Raw genomic sequence first — 16,067 nt, 5'->3', positions numbered from 1 at the left:
AGCGATCGCCCCATACACTAGCACTATCCCACTCACTTGGGACAATTTATAATCTTGACCAAAACTAAGTGGGAGTGGCCGGGGTGAGACTGTTCCTTAAATGTTCCCCATGTTGGGGGAGTCCAGAACCTGGGGTCGCAGTTTAAGAGTAAGGGGTAGGTCGTTTAGGACTGAGATGAGGAAAAACATTTTCACCCAGAGTGTTGTGAATCTGTGGAATTCTCTGCCACAGAAGGCAGTGGAGGCCAATTCACTCGATGTATTCAAGAGAGAGTTAGATACAGTTATTAGAGCTAACAGAATCAAGGGATGTGGGGAGAAAGCAGGAATGGGGTACTGATTCTGGATGATCAGCCATGATTGTATTGAATGGCGGTGCTGGCTTGTCGGGCCGAATGGCCTGCTCCTGCACCTATTTTCTATGTTTCTATGATTATGCTGGTGGCCTTGCCGAGGCCAACGCGAGGTGCATGGAAGGGAGTTTGTGTGATGGTCTGGGCTCTGGCGCTGTGAGGCAGCAATTTACCGCTGCACCACTGAGCTGCACCTACTTTCTGTCTCTCTGTGGTAAACCGGCAGATGCCGATGTCTACAGAGACGTGGCTTGCTACTGTCAAAAAATAAATTGCGTTGCTTTAGGAAGGCAGCAAGGGATGGGGTTAGGTAGAGTGCCTAGAAATGTTTAAAGTCCTCTTCACGTGTTATAATAATTCTGCCCTTTAAAGAAGGTTGAAACTGAGCTTGTGTAAATGGCACGCACTGTAGTCTACTTTGTTTAAGAAAGAGCTGCAGATGCTGGAAAAATCGAAGGTAGACAAAAATGCTGGAGAAACTCAGCGGGTGAGGCGGCATCTATGGTGCGACGGAATAGGCGACGTTTCGGGTCAGCCATGATCATATTGAATGGTGGTGCAGGCTCGAAGGGCCGAATGGCCTACACCTGCACCTATTTTCTATGAGACCCTTCTTCAGACTGATGTCGGGGGTATGAACACAAACAAATTTCAGGTAGTCCCTGCTTTCTCCCTCCTTCCCCACCCCTTCCCAGCTCTCCCACAGCCTACTGTCTCCGCCTCTTCCTTTCTTCTTCCCGCCCCCCCCCCCCCACCTCCACATCAGTCTGAGGAAGGGTCTCAACCCGAAACATCGCCTATCCCTACTCCATAGATGCTGCCTCACCCGCTGAGTTTCTCCAGCTTTTTTGTCTACCTGCAGTCTACTTTAGTCAGATTCTGTTCTCTGTTGTCAAAGAACAAATGGCAATCGTAAAACAATAAAATAAGGTTGAAAGGGTAACAGGATATTTGCTTCTCTGTAACTGGGTGGAATTGGGCTGTGTTTAATCTGCAGGTGCCTGATTTATAATGGTTATTAGACCATTTGGAAACATAGAAACATAGAAATAGGTGCAGGAGTAGGCCATTCGGCCCTTCGAGCCTGCACCGCCATTCAATATGATCATGGCTGATCATCCAACTCAGTATCCCGTACCTGCCTTCTCTCCATACCCTCTGATCCCCTTAGCCACAAGGGCCACATCTAACTCCCTCTTAAATACAGCTAATGAACTGGCCTCGACTACCCTCTGTGGCAGAGAGTTCCAGAGATTCACCACTCTCTGTGTGAAAAAAGTTATTCTCATCTCGGTTTTAAAGGATTTCCCCCTTATCCTTAAGCTGTGACCCCTTGTCCTGGAAGAAGGACAAAAGCTTAAAGGGCCTGTTCCACTTGCCGATTGTTTTCGGCGACTGCCGGCATCATTGACTGACGTATCAGGTGGGACTGGCCCATTAGTGCCTGATGCAGTAAACAACACACCAAAGGAAAACTCTGTATATAAGGAGCAGATCAATCTTTGTTTGTCGGGCAATCTCTGCTAGATTGCTCCCAGTAATCACTGTATTTGGCGCTCTTGAATAAAGTCGCGCTGGTCTGGACCGATCTTTGTGCTGAGCTTTAAAGTTTTCTTTAACACTACTCACCGAGGCCAGACTCTGGACAGAGCCGGAGTACCTGCTGAGCAGCCCGGCGGACGGATACGTGTTGTTAGAGTGAGAACCCTTCGACTGCAAGGACAGGCTCAGGTTCTGCCGACTGCTGGCGCAACTCGAACCTGCAAAGACACGTCGCAAACCTGTAACCACACCATCACCACGTCCACCATCGCCACGTCCAGACACTTAACTCGGCCAGGCATAGAAGAACAAAATGGACGCCAAATGCTGGAGTAACTCAGCAGGTCAGGCAACATCTCTGGGGATGTGACGTTTAGGGGTCGTGACCTTTCTCCCTGGTTGGAAGAACGATGGGGTGGGGGGGGGGACCACATTGAAATTCCCATACAAATGCAAGTTACTCCTTGGTTTTAATGTCAACAGAAGTGTCTGGAACAAAATCCATTGGAATTCCCCCACCTAGTCCACAGGATGCACATACACCCAGATGCAAGAACTATTTCTGGTTTTATTAGATTTTCGCTTACTGGAAATAAATTCAGGAAGCTGTACGGATTTTTTTTAAACATAAAAGACATCATCTGGGCTCAATCTTGCTGTTGATACTCAGAAATATTCGTACAAGTTGCTAAGGTGATGACATTGTCCACATTACTCACTAGTTTTTATCAGTGAACTTGAATGATGGAATTTTATTAAGTGAATAGAAGTTGAATAGTGGAAGGCCTGGATAGAGTGGATGCGGAGAGGATGTGGCCACTAGTGGGAGTGTCCAGGACCTGAGGCCACAGCCTCAGAGTAAAAGGACGTACCTTTAGAAAGGAGATGAGGAGGAATTTGTTTAGTCAGAGGGCGGTGTATCTGTGGAATCCATTGCCACAGAAGGCTGTGGGGGGCAAGTCAATGGGTATTTTTTAAGGCTGAGATTGACATATTCTCGATTAGTAAGAGTGTCAGGGGTTGGGAGGAGAAGGCAGGAGAATGGAGCTGATTGGGAAAGATAAATCAGCCATGATTGAATGGCGGCGTAGACTTGGTGGGCCGAATGGCCTAATTCTGCTCCTATGTCTGATGAATTTATTCATACTCTCCAAAGATGCTGCTTGACCTGCTGAGTTACTCTGGCTCTTTGCATCCTTTTTGTGTATTATACAGCAACAGCAGTTCTTTGTTTATTCAGAGAACATTGGGTTTTGGTTCTGAGGTGACAATTCCCCATCACAGCCAAAACACAGGACACTGAGAGAGTGTGGTCACCTCAATAGCACTCTGATGGGCCTCTCATGAGATCACTGCTCCATCTGTTCCATTGACAGTGTCCCCTGCCCAACCACATTGACAACATAGACGGTAGCTTTATTCAGGTCGGGGGGGGGTGGGAGTTCCCCCCCGCCACGGGCACCATGTAATCCCGTGCTACCTGCTCCATGGTCGGATAGTCGACGACTAAACCGTCTCCCCCACCTGGTTTGCCAGGTGAGGAGGAGGCTGTGGACCCCCAGCAGGACCAAAAACAAGACCTGTCAAAGGGCGGATGAGCTCCTAGCGAGCCAACAGCCATCCACACTTCAGTAGAAGTTGCGATCACTGTCATGCATAGCACTATGAGGATTGCCCGTCGGAAACCAGCACCACTGCGTCATTAATCTTTTCAATTATTTAATTAAAATATATATATATATATATATATATAACCCATTCTGACTCAGTAATTCTGCAAATCTAGCCATTGCTCAACAAAACTACGCTAACCCATCAATAGCGGCACTTTAGTACGGTGGTAGAATTGCTGCCGTTCAACGCCTGACACCCGGGTTCCATCCTCACCACGGGTGCTACCTACACCCAGTTTGAACTTTCTTTCCGTGGGACAGTGTGGGTTTTCCCCGGATGTTCCGGCTTCCATCCACATCCCACAGACGTACAGGTTTGTAGGTTAATTGGCTTCGGTACAGATTGTAAATTGTCCCTGCTGCGATAGCACTAGTGAGTGGGGGATCGCTGTTCGGCATGGACTCAGTGGGCTGAAGGGCCTGTTTCCCAAAACCGGGCAAAATTAAAATGTTTCACTTGTCAAACTTGGGAGACTGCGGGTGAAAAGCCCTTCGTTGATTGCCAAAACAAAATCAGGAGGAATTTCTCTAGCTAGAGTGCGGTGAATCTGTAGAATTCATTCCCACAGGTGTCTGTGGATGCCTAATCATTGGGTATTTTTAAAGCGGAGATTGATAGGTTTTTCATTAGTAAGAATGGCATGTTGGCCTTCATAACAAGAGGAGTTGAGTATAAGAAGAAAGAGGTCCTTCTGCAGTTGTACAGGGCCCTAGTGAAACCACAGGTACACAAAAATGCTGGAGAAACTCAGCGGGTGCAACAGCATCTATGGAGCAGTTCCTTCTTGAACACCTAGTGAGACCACACCTGGAGTATTGTGTGCAGTTTTGGTCCCCTAATTTGAGGAAGGACGTTCTTGCTATTGAGGGAGTGCAGCGTAGATCTACAAGGTTAATTCCCGGGATGGCGGGACTGTCATATGCTGAGAGAATGGAGCAGCTGGGCTTGTATACTCTGTAATTTAGAAGGATGAAAGGGAATCTTATTGAAACATATAAGATTATTAAGGGTAGTGACACGATAGAGGCAGGAAACATGTTCCCGATGTTGGGAGAGTCCAGAACCAGGGGTCACAGTTTAAGAATAAGGGATAAGCCATTTAGAATGGAGATGAGGAGACGCCTTTTCACACAGAGAGTTGTGAGTCTGTGGAATTCTCTGCCTTAGAGGGTGGTGGAGGCAGGTTCTCTGGATGCTTTCAAGAGAGAGCTAGATAGGGCTCTTAAAGATTGTGGAGTCAGGGGATATGGGGAGAAGGCAAGAACGGGGTACTGATTGGGGATGATCAGCCATGATCACATTGAATGGCGGTGCTGGTTTAAAGGGCCGAATAGCCTACTCCTGCGTCTATTGTCTATTATAAGAGTGTCAAAGGTTGCTGGGAGAAGACAGGAGAATGGGATTGAGATGGACAGATAGATCAGCCGTGATTGAATGGCGGAGTAGACTGAATGGGCCGAATAGCCTAGTTCTGCTTCTAGAACTCGTGGAATATAGCCATTGCACAAGAAACTACACTAACCCATCAAAACATTTCACTTTTCAAATTACAGGTGAAAATCCCTCCACTGGTTGCAAAAGAAAATGAGGAATTTCTTTAGTCAGACGCCGGTGAATCTGTGGATTTCATTTGTTTTGTTTAGTTTAAAGACACAGGCCCTTCAGCCCACCGAGTCCGTACCGACCAGTGATCCCCGCACATTAACACTACCCTACACACACTAGGGACAATGAACACTTATACCCTGCCAATAAACCTACAAACCTGTACGTCTTTGGAGTGTGGGAGGAAAGCGAAGATCTCGGAGAAAATCCATGCGGTCACGGGGAGAACGTACAAACTCCGAGCAGACAGCGCCCCATAGCCAGGATCGAACCCGGGTTTCCGGCGCTGCAAGCGCTGTAAGGCAGCAACTCTACCGCTGCACCACCGTGCCGCCCAGTTGAACTCAGTACAATTGGTAGAGCAACGGAAAACATACAAATTGGAGGTTTTGGTTCTTTGTGTCTTAACTTTAAGCTTTAGAGATACAGCGCAGAAACAGGCCCTTCGGCCCACCAAGAAACAGGCCCTTCGCCATCACCCCGTAACACTCGCACCATCCTACACACTCGGGAGAACTGGCAGAAGTCAACTAACCTACAAACCGGTACATCGTTGGAGCGAGGGAGAAAACCAGAGCACCTGGAGAAAACCCACGTGGTCACAGGGAGAACTTACAAACCACACACACACACACACACACACACACACACACACAGTCAGAGGTGGGCATGTGGCGAGTCCTTTGGTAGAGAATCTGTGGCTCAGGTTCCCTGCCACAGAGGGCAGTGGAGGCCAAGTCACTGGATAGATTTAAGAGAGAGTTAGATGGAGCTCTTGGGGCTAGTGGAATCAAGGGATATGGGGAGAAGGCTGGCACGGGTTATTGATTGGGGACAATCAGCCATGATCACAATGAATGGCGGTGCTGGCTCGAAGGGCCGAATGGCCTCCTCCTGCACCTATTTTCTATGTTTCTATGTTTCAAGTATAAGGGGCTTCAAGCCCCTCGACCTTCCTTGACTCTCAACAGAAGGGCTAGAATTGATCTGCATTAAGTGCCATATGCCGGTGACAGCAATGAGCCTCCCCAGGGATCATTAATGGCTGGACTAGCAAGTAGTTTTAGGAGAGGAACCAACCATTTGTTTCCAACAGGTCTGATGGTCACGTCACTCCCTCCTCCCCAATTTATATTCCCTTCTCCTCTCGTTACTGTCTTCTCACTCTGGACACAGAGCAAACTGCTTCCTCCACTGCCACTTGATTCAGCTCAGTTTAGTTTATTAACGGCTAATGGAATCAAAGGATATGGAGAAAGCAGGAAAAGACTACTGATTTTGGATGGGAGACAAAAATGCTGGAGAAACTCAGCGGGTGAGGCAGCATCTACGGAGCGAAGGAATAGGTGACGTTTCGGGTCGAGACCCTTCTTCAGACTGGATCAGCCATGATCACATTGAATGGCGGTGCTGGCTCAAAGGGCTGAATGGCCTACTCCTGCACCTATTTTTCTATATTTCTATTGTCAGGTGTACTGAGGTGCAGTGAAAAGCTTTTGTTGCGTGCTAACCAGTCAGCAGAAAGACAGTACAAGATTGTAATCAATGCATTTACAGTGTGAAGATACTGTATATGACAAGGGAGTCACGTTTAGTGCAAGGTAAAGCCAGCAAAGTCCGATCAAGGATAGCCTGAGGGTCATCAAAGAGATAGATAGTAGTTCAGCACTGCTCTCTGGTTGTGGTAGGATGATTCAGTGGCCTGATAACAGCTGGGAAGAAACTGTCCCTGAATCTGGCGGTGTGCATTATTTTCTCTGGTGGCTTGAAGTTAAATTGATCCGATCAACCGGAACATGATCCATGTGTCTCTATTCCTTGTACTTCCGTGTGTCTGTCTACAAGCCCCTTAAACGCCTCTGCCTCCAGACCCCCAATATACTCGGTGTGAAAAATACTTGCCCCACTGAACTTTCCCCCTCTCACCTTACAGATATGTCCTCCAGTGTTGGACATCTCTACCCTGGGAGAGTGGTTCTGACCGCCTACCCTATCTCTGCCTCTCATAATTTTATATACCTCTATCAAGTCTTCCCTCAACCTCCGGCGTTCCAGAGCAAACAATCCCAAGTCTATCCAACCTCTCCCTGTAGCTGAAACCCTCTAATCCAGGCGGCATGTTTGGAAACCTCCTCTGCACCCTCTCCAAAGCCTCCACATCTTCCCTGCCATGGGGCGACCAGAACAACAGGCGTTAAACCAAGGTTCTAACTGGGCTGGGATATGACAATAGACAATAGGTGCAGGAGTAGGCCATTCGGCACTTCGAGCCAGCACCGCCATTCAATGTGATTATGACTGATCATCCCCAATCAGTACCCCGTTCCTGCCTTCTCCCCATATCCCCTGACTCCGCTATTTTTAAGAGCCCTATCAAGCTCTCTCTTGAAAGCATCCAGAGAACCGGCCTCCACCGCCCTCTGAGGCAGATAATTCCACAGACTCACCACTGTCTGTGAGAAAAATTATTTCCTCGTCTCCGTTCTAAATGGCTTATTCCTTATTCTTAAACTGTGGCCCCCGGTTCTGGATTCTTAAACTGTGGCCCCTGGTTCTGGATTCTTAAACTGTGGCCCCTGGTTCTGGATTCTTAAACTGTGGCCCTTGGTTCTGGATTCTTAAACTGTGGCCCTTGGTTCTGGATTCTTAAACTGTGGCCCCTGGTTCTGGATTCTTAAACTGTGGCCCCTGGTTCTGGATTCTTAAACTGTGGCCCCTGGTTCTGGAGAAACTGCTGGGAATATTTTGAACAACTAGCTGGTGACTCCAGAAGCATGGTTAAAGAGCACAATCTGATTAGTTTCTTCCCAGCTGTTATCAGGCAACATTGAGGACTTTTTAAATTATTTTTCATCGGACTTTATCTTAGACACTAGGTGCAGGAGTAGGCCATTCGGCCCTTTGAGCCAGCACTGCCATTCAATGTGATCAGTACCCCGTTCCTGCCTTCTCCTACAAGATATAAGTTGTGGCATTTTTCTATAATCAAATGACAATGACCACACTTCCAAAGTACGTTGCTAGTCAGACCGCATCTTAGTTTAATTTAGAGATACAGCATGAAACCAGGCCCTTTAGCCCACTGAGTCCACTCCAACTTTCTCTGGAGGATGTGGCTTGATAACGTTTCAGGTTGGGAACTCTTCTTCAAACACTTCAGTCTGAAGAAGGATCCTGATGAGAAACAGACGATGCCGCCTGACCCACTGAAATCCTCCAGCACTTTGTTTTGATTAGTTTAGAGATACAACGTGGAAACAGGCCTTTCGGCCCACCGAGTCCATGCCGACCAGCAATCACCAGTACACTAGTTCTATCCCACACACTCGGGACAATTTACAGAAGCCAAATAACCTATAGGCCTGCACATCTTTGGAGTGTGGGAGGAAACCGAGGCACCTGGAGAAAACCCATGCGGTCACAGGGAGAATGTACACACTCCGTGCAGACAGCACCCAGAGGTCAGGATCGAACCCGGGTCTCTGACGCTGTAAGGCAGCAACTCTACCGCTACGCCACCGTGCCGCCCCTTTGTGTTTTACTCAAACCCTCAGCACCGTTGTACTTCCGAAAAAAAACTTTTATTGGTTGCAAATCACTTGGGGGCTGCCCGATGTTTAATGCGGAATGCAAGCATAAGTGCTTTCTTTCCCTCAGCCACTAATTGAGGCACTTGGGCAGTGCATATGTTTCACAATCTGCTCTCTAAGCATGAATAATTGAATTTCAGAAAGAAGAGCGTCGTGAATGCGTGCAAATGCCCTCGCACCGGATTTATTGTGGCGCTCAAGTGAAGCTTCAGTCAGGCACAAATGAATAGATGAACGCTGTGTGTAGCAAAGTACTGCAGATGCTGGAACACACCAAAAATAGACACAAAATGCTGGAGTAGCTCAGCGGGAAAGGCAGCATCTCCGGATAGAGGGAATGGGTGACGTCGCCCAATCCTTCTACCCAGAGATAGGCAATAGACAATAGACAATAGACAATAGACAATAGGTGCAGGAGTAGGCCATTCAGTCCTTCAAGCCCACACCGCCATTCAATGTGATCATGGCTGATCATCCCCAATCAGTACCCCGTTCCTGCCTTCTCCCCATATCCCGACTCTGCTATAATCAAGAACCCTATCTAGCTCTCTCTTGAAAGTATCCAGAGAACCGGCCTCCACCGCCCTCTGAGGCAAGATAATTCCATGGACTCACAACTCTCTGTGTGAAAAAGTGTTTCCTCATCTCCATTCTCAATGGCTGTCCCGCTGAGTTACCCCGCATTTTGTGTCCATAATGGATTAATGCTGATCTCTTAAACTGTGTACAGTTTTGGTCTCCTAATTCAAGGAAGGACATCCTTGTGATTGAGGCAGTGCAGCGTAGGTTCACGAGATTGATCCCTGGGATGGCGGGACTGACATACGAGGAAAGATTGAAAAGACTAGGCTTGTATTCACTGGAGTTTAGAAGGATGAGGGGGAGGTTCTTATAGAAACATATAAAATTATAAAAGGACTGGACAAGCTAGATGCAGGAAAATTTTCCCCAATGTTGGGCGAGTCCAGAACCAGGGGCCACAGTCTTAGAATAAAGGGGAGGTCATTTAAGACTGAGGTGAGAAAAAACTTTTTCACCCAGAGAGTTGTGAATTTATGGAATTCCCTGCCACAGAGGGCAGTGGAGGCCAAGTTACTGGATGGATTTAAGAGAGAGTTAGATAGAGCTCTAGGGGCTAGTGGAGTCAAGGGATATGGGGAGAAGGCAGGCACGGGTTATTGATAGGGGACGGTCAGCAATGATCACAATGAATGGCGGTGCTGGCTCGAAGGGTCGAATGGCCTCCTCCTGCACCTATTGTCTATGTTAAACTGTGGCAAAGCAAAACTGGTCCACAGTTACAATGAGTTACTTTGGTGAAATTGCAGATAGCATTTCCATTTTGGCAAATCCCACTCAAGAAGAAACATCAGCCTCATTAATCAAGAAGAAGTCCCGACCCTAAACTTCACCTATTCCTTTTTCTCCAGAGATGCTGCCTGACCCGCTGAGTTACTCCAGCACTTTGTGTCTATCTCTCACAATGCACCCGCGTTTTAACAAGTGTCAGAGGGAATTTTAGGATGGACAATAAAATGCTGTTAAATGAATAGAAAACCAGATAAAACATGGGCTTTCTTTTCCCTTTTCAACACTAATATATGGCAAGAAAACATTACCAAACTCAGAAATTATCTGTGACCCATGATGGATTGAATGGAGAATGAACAAGGATCAACAAAAGGAAAGGGGAAGCACGGAGGCGCTGCGGTAGAGTTGCTGCCTCACAGCGCCAGAGCCCCGGGTTCCATCCTGACCACGGGTGCTGTCTGTACGAAGTTTGTACGTTCTCCCCTTGACCTGCATGGGTTTTCTCCAGTTTCCTCCCACACTCCAAAGACGTACAGGTTTCTAGGTTAATTGGCTTTGCTAAAAATTGTAACTTGTCCCCAGTGTGAGTAGGATAGTACTAGTGTACAGGGTGATCGCTGGTGGCGCGGACTGGGTGAGCAGAAGGGCCTGTTCCCGCTCTGTATCTCCAAACTAAAACTTAGCCAAAAAAGAAAATGCCTCCTCTTGCCTTTCTCCGATGCTGCCGTCCTGGAAAAGTCTGGAATAAAGAGTTCCTGCTCCCATGGCATCTGCAACGTCACCACCTCCTGCACCTCCTCTTCCTCGTCTTCCTGCTTCTTCTTCCCGCGCTTTCGTTTCAACTGATGGGCCAAAATGGCGAAGGATGTCGCCCCCACCACAGAGATCAGGAAGAGTTTCCTCACCAGAGGGGAGAGTTTTACCTAACGCAGGCGGGAAGGAAGGGAACAAACATAGGGGCTTTACTGGCGGATTGTTTCAACAAGGTCATCTTTTGATCTCACTTCCAAGCAGTAGGGACATACAGCATGGACACAACTTGCCCACGCTGACCAACATGCCCCATCGACACTGGTCCCACCTGCCTGCGTTTGGCCCATATCCCTCTAAACCTTTCCCATCGCAGTCATACAGAAACAGCAACTTCGGCACAACTTGCCAACGGCGACCAACATGCCCCATCTACACTAGTCCCACCTGCCTGCGTTTGGCCCATATCCCTCGAAACCTATCCAAGTACCAGTCAGAATGATTTTTAAACATTGCGATAGTACCTGCCTCAACTGGCAGCTTAATCCATACACCCATCTCTCCTGGTTTAAAAACATTGCCCCTGTGGTTAAATCTTCACCCCCCCCCCCCTCACCTTAAACCCGTGTTGTCTGGTTCTTGATTCCCCAACTCTCTGTAAATGGCAAGCTCTGTTGTTCTAATTTTTCATACGTTCTAGGAGCAGGATAAGGCAATTTGGTCCATCAAGCCTACTCCGACATTCAATCCTGGCTGATCTATCTTTCCCACCCATCCCCATTCTCCTGCCTTCGCCCCATAACCCCCCCCCGACACCCTGTGTAGGAAAGAACTGCAGGTGCTGGTTTAAATCGAAGGTAGGCACAAAAAGCTGGAGTAACTTCAGTCTGAAGAAGGGCCTCAACCCGAAACGTCACCCGTTCCTTCTTTCCAGAGATGCTGCCTGTCCCGCTGAGTTACTCCAGCGTTTTGTGTCTGCTCCTGACACCCTTACTAATCAAAAATCTGTACATCTCCTCTTTTAAAACACCCAATGACTCGGCCTCCTCAGCCATCCGTAGCAATGAATTCCACAGATTCACCACCCACTGACCAAAGAAATACCTCCTCATCTCCTTTCTAAAGGTACGTCCTTTAATTGTGAGGCTGTGCCCTCTGGTCCTAGACTCTCACACTAGTGGAAACATCCTCCCCACATCCACTCTATCCAGGCCTTTCACTATTCGGTTAATTCCAATGAGGTTTCCCCCCCCCCCCCCCTGACTTCAAAACTTCAGCGAGTTCAAGCCCAGCGCCGTCAAACGCTCATCATGCATTGACCCACTCAACCCCGGGATCATTCTTGTAAACCTCCTCCGGACCCAGTGCAAATGACAAGTAATTGAAAGACAGCAATTATTCCCCATCTTGAATTGATCTTGTGAAAGGTGGGTGAGTGAGCTGCGATACACCAATCCAATCCTACAGTAGTTGCTCCCAAGCTGCAGATGGAAAGGGAGTCCCAGGATATTAACTTGGAAATGATGAAGGCAAATATTTTAGATCATTTAAGGCATAGGAGCGGAATTAGGCCATTCAGCCCATCGAGTCTGCTCTGCCATTCGGTCATGGCTGATCTATCCATCTTTCCATAAATGCTGCCTCACCCGCTGAGCTTCTCCAGCATTTTTGTCTACCTTCTATTTTTCAACCTCATTCTCCTGTAGATAGGCACAAAATGCTGGAGTAACTCTGATGGATCAGGCAGCATTTCTAGAGAAAAGGAATAGGTGACGTTTCGGGTCGGGACCCTTCTTCAGACTGATTTTGTTTTCTCCCCAGATGCTGCCTGGCCTGCTGAGTTACTCCAGCACTTTGGTCTATCTTTGCAATGGACCAATATCTGCAGTTCTTTGTTTCTGCAAAAAAAAACTCTGAAGAGTCTGAAGAAGGGTCTTGACCTGAAACATCACCTATTCCTGTCAGACTGGGATGGGTTCTGACCCGAAACACCACCCATTCCTTTTCTCCAGAGATGCTGCCTGACCTGCTGAGTTACTCCAGCACTTTGTGACTATCTTCAGACAAAGGGATATAGATGGATGTGGATAAGGGGAGAGGAGGGGGGGGAAGACAGGACTATGGGAGAAATGGGGGTGCATCCAAATGAGGCACAGGGAAAGGTGGGGGGGGGGGGCGGAGAGGAAGGGTCAGAATAATGGTCCTGATCCAAATCATCACCTATCCATGTCTTCCAGCTGCTGCCTGACCTGCTGAGTTACTCCAGCACTTTGTGTGTGGAGAGGGGGGGGGGGGGGGGCAAACCAGCATCTGCAGTTCTTTGTATCCCCATGAAAGTTGTGTAAGGAACAGCAGATGCTGGTTTACACCGATGATAGACACACAATGCTGGGGAGACTCAGCGGGACAGGCAGCATCTCTGGAGAGAATGAATGAGGGAAAGGAGGACTTCTTCAAAGTAGTCTGAAGAAGGGTCTCGACCCGAAATGTTGCCCATTCCTTCTGAGCTGCCCCATTCCTTTCCTCCCTTCCTGCTGAGTTACTCCAGCATTTTGTGTTTTATCTCCAATGGATGCAAATTACACGTTCTACGCAAACTAACAGCCCCAGAGTGTCGGCATGGCCTTACAATTCCTAAAAACCACTCAGCTAGAAAGATGTCTAATGTACGGATTACCCCTGAAAGAAGGAGGCGGGCAATTTCACTGGCTCCAGACACACGAGCCGGTAGCCGAGGTGAACTTACCTCTGGCAGGGAGTTGTACAAATTCAAGGGCACATCAAACGCCCGCCGCGCAAGGTCCCTCAAAGTGTGCCGTCCATTGTTAATGGTTTCCTTGGATAAATCTTGCATATCTTCTATTTTCCATCCCCTTCCAACCTACCAGCGGACCTATCTATCGAATTGCAATTAGATACAAAGCACAGGCGTTAGTCGTTCAATTGCAAGCTTTTTAAAAACGGTCGGGTATTCTTGCACTGACCTCATTCACAATTGTCAATATCACTATGGAACCTAACTATTTGCAAGCAGATATTATTGATGCATTTATTTTTTATAGCCTCGGTACTGTTTCTCCCTGAAATCTGTTTACATAAAATATAGGTTAAAGATTTAAATGGTTTTGTTTCCTGCTTGCAAAGATTTGCAAATATCAATCGTCACAATGTCCCCCCAGACGCATTAATGCACCAGGCTGGCTACCATCAATATACATACCAGCGTCTCTCCAGCGTGTATAAACCACAGGAATGGGAGGTGGAGAGTGTGTTTCTCGTTGCCTTGTGACTGCGTGTGAGCTGAGAGAGACGTGGGCAAGGTTTGCGGCGAGGGGAGGAGAGGAGAGAAGAGGAGAGGGGGCGCGTTGCAAGAGATGAGGGCAGAGTGAGAGGGGGACTCCGCCTGCAGAATGAATGAAGAAGGTTGGACTGGAGGAGGCCTCGCCACTTCCTGCTTCAGCAGACATTCCCAGCTGCAGAGCTGCGGTGTGGGGGAGGACAGGAACTACAGGCGCTGGTTTAAAAACCACACAAAAAAAAGCTGGAGCAACTCAGCGGGTCAGGCAGCCACCTCTGGAGAAAAGGGGCAGGTGACACTTCGGGTCGAGACCCTTCTTCGGACTGACAGTCAGGGAAGAGGGAAACGAGAGGTAGAGACTGATTATAGGACAAATGAATAGAAGATATGCAAAAGGTAACAATGGTCGAGGAAAGGTGGAGCCCACAATGGTCTATTGTTGGCTGTGGGGTGGATGATAACTACAAGATACAAGATAGATGTATTCATCACATGTGCCAGATGACACAGTGAAATGAAATTCCCATACAGCCATACAATAAAAAAAGGGACACAACACACGATAGGGTTTGACATAAAACATCCCCACACAGCAGAATCAAAGTTTCCCACTGTGTGGGAAGGCACCAAAGTCAGTCTCTTCCTCCATTGTTCCCCGTGGTCAGGGCCTCCCCGTGCGGTGTAATGTAATGTAACCATACTTAAACCGAAGGACAATAACAATCCACAACCAGTAACAATTCACTTCCCAGTGGATGGACTATTTTGCTCCAAATGCAATGAAATTCACCACACCGTCGGCTTATTCAGGACACACCTGATCAAGAAGCATCAAATCAAAAGCTTCCTCACTGTGTGTGGGAAGTGCAATCAAAAGGGAGAATACCACGCTATTGCATGCCACTGTGCCAAATGTAAGGGTCCACCACCACCCAGCACAGAAGGCATTTTCCCCTGCGAAGAATGTGAAAAGCGGTTCACTACACAAAGGGGTCTCAGCCAACATGAGAGGCACGAACATCCGGCAATGAGAAACATGAAAAGGATTGCAGCAGCTAATCCTCCGAAAAAAACCCGGCAAAGTTCCGTCTGGTCGGACGATGAAATAAAAATGCTTATCGACCTGGAAAAAACGATTCCAAGGGGCCCGATACATCAACGTCGAGATAAGCAAGATTCTGACATCCAAGACCAACAAACAGATATCAGACAAGCGACGAGATCCGCATATCAGAACGTGGGAGGCTGAAATCGATGCCCAGAACAGGAACATCCCCGAGGAAACGGGTAATGAACCGGAACTTGAAGCTGATACTGAAGAGTTGGCCTCGTCTGACCAAGGACACACCAAAACCAATGCCCGACCGAGGAACAAGGTGCATGGACCTCCAGAACATCGAGATCTAGCGGAACAGATCACAAAGGCAGAGGAACTACTAGGAGATGCACGCAACAAAGATCGATGCATCGACATGGTCGAACAAATCACGGAAGGGTTGATCGACAAGTTCTCTCCAAAGCCTCGTAAGAACAAGGGTCAAAAGGCGGGCAGCAATAAAAAGGAGCACAGAGTTGCAAACCTCCCAAACTCAGGTGCAAGGAAGAGATGGGCCACGATAAAACACAAATACAAAATCACTCAGACCTTGTATCAAAAAGACAGGAGAAGACTGGCACGCCAAATCATGGGCGCACCAGCCACATCAAGCTGCCCTCTCAGTAGGGAGAAACTGGAGAATTGCTTTCGAGCAAAATTATCACAACCAAATAACAAAGCCAATATCAGCAAAATGGCATCGTATGATGGCACCACAGACGTAAACCTGCTAATGGAAGCCATTAAGCTAGAAGAGGTCGAAAAGGCGATAAGCGAGATGAATGTAAAGAGTGCAGCGGGACTGGACGGAATGAAGGTGGACCACCTTGAAAACATCATGGGTCAGG

General features: G+C 47.9%; 1 protein-coding gene across 1 annotated transcript in view; it reads right to left on the bottom strand.

The window, feature by feature from the left end:
* miga1 (mitoguardin 1) overlaps nucleotides 1-14,275 on the bottom strand; it is a 65,698-nt gene extending 51,423 nt beyond the window's left edge. The window contains 4 exon segments of the mRNA XM_033029038.1: nucleotides 1,983-2,113; nucleotides 10,785-10,998; nucleotides 13,572-13,722; nucleotides 14,046-14,275. Of these exon segments, the coding sequence (XP_032884929.1) occupies nucleotides 1,983-2,113; nucleotides 10,785-10,998; nucleotides 13,572-13,679 (453 nt within the window). The 5' untranslated portion in view covers nucleotides 13,680-13,722; nucleotides 14,046-14,275.
* Between the last annotated feature and the right edge of the window lie 1,792 nt (nucleotides 14,276-16,067).

Source organism: Amblyraja radiata, chromosome 10 (assembly GCF_010909765.2).
Source record: "Amblyraja radiata isolate CabotCenter1 chromosome 10, sAmbRad1.1.pri, whole genome shotgun sequence".
In the NCBI taxonomy this organism is placed as follows: Eukaryota; Metazoa; Chordata; class Chondrichthyes; order Rajiformes; family Rajidae; genus Amblyraja; species Amblyraja radiata.
This window is presented reverse-complemented; position numbering and strand designations above follow the sequence as displayed.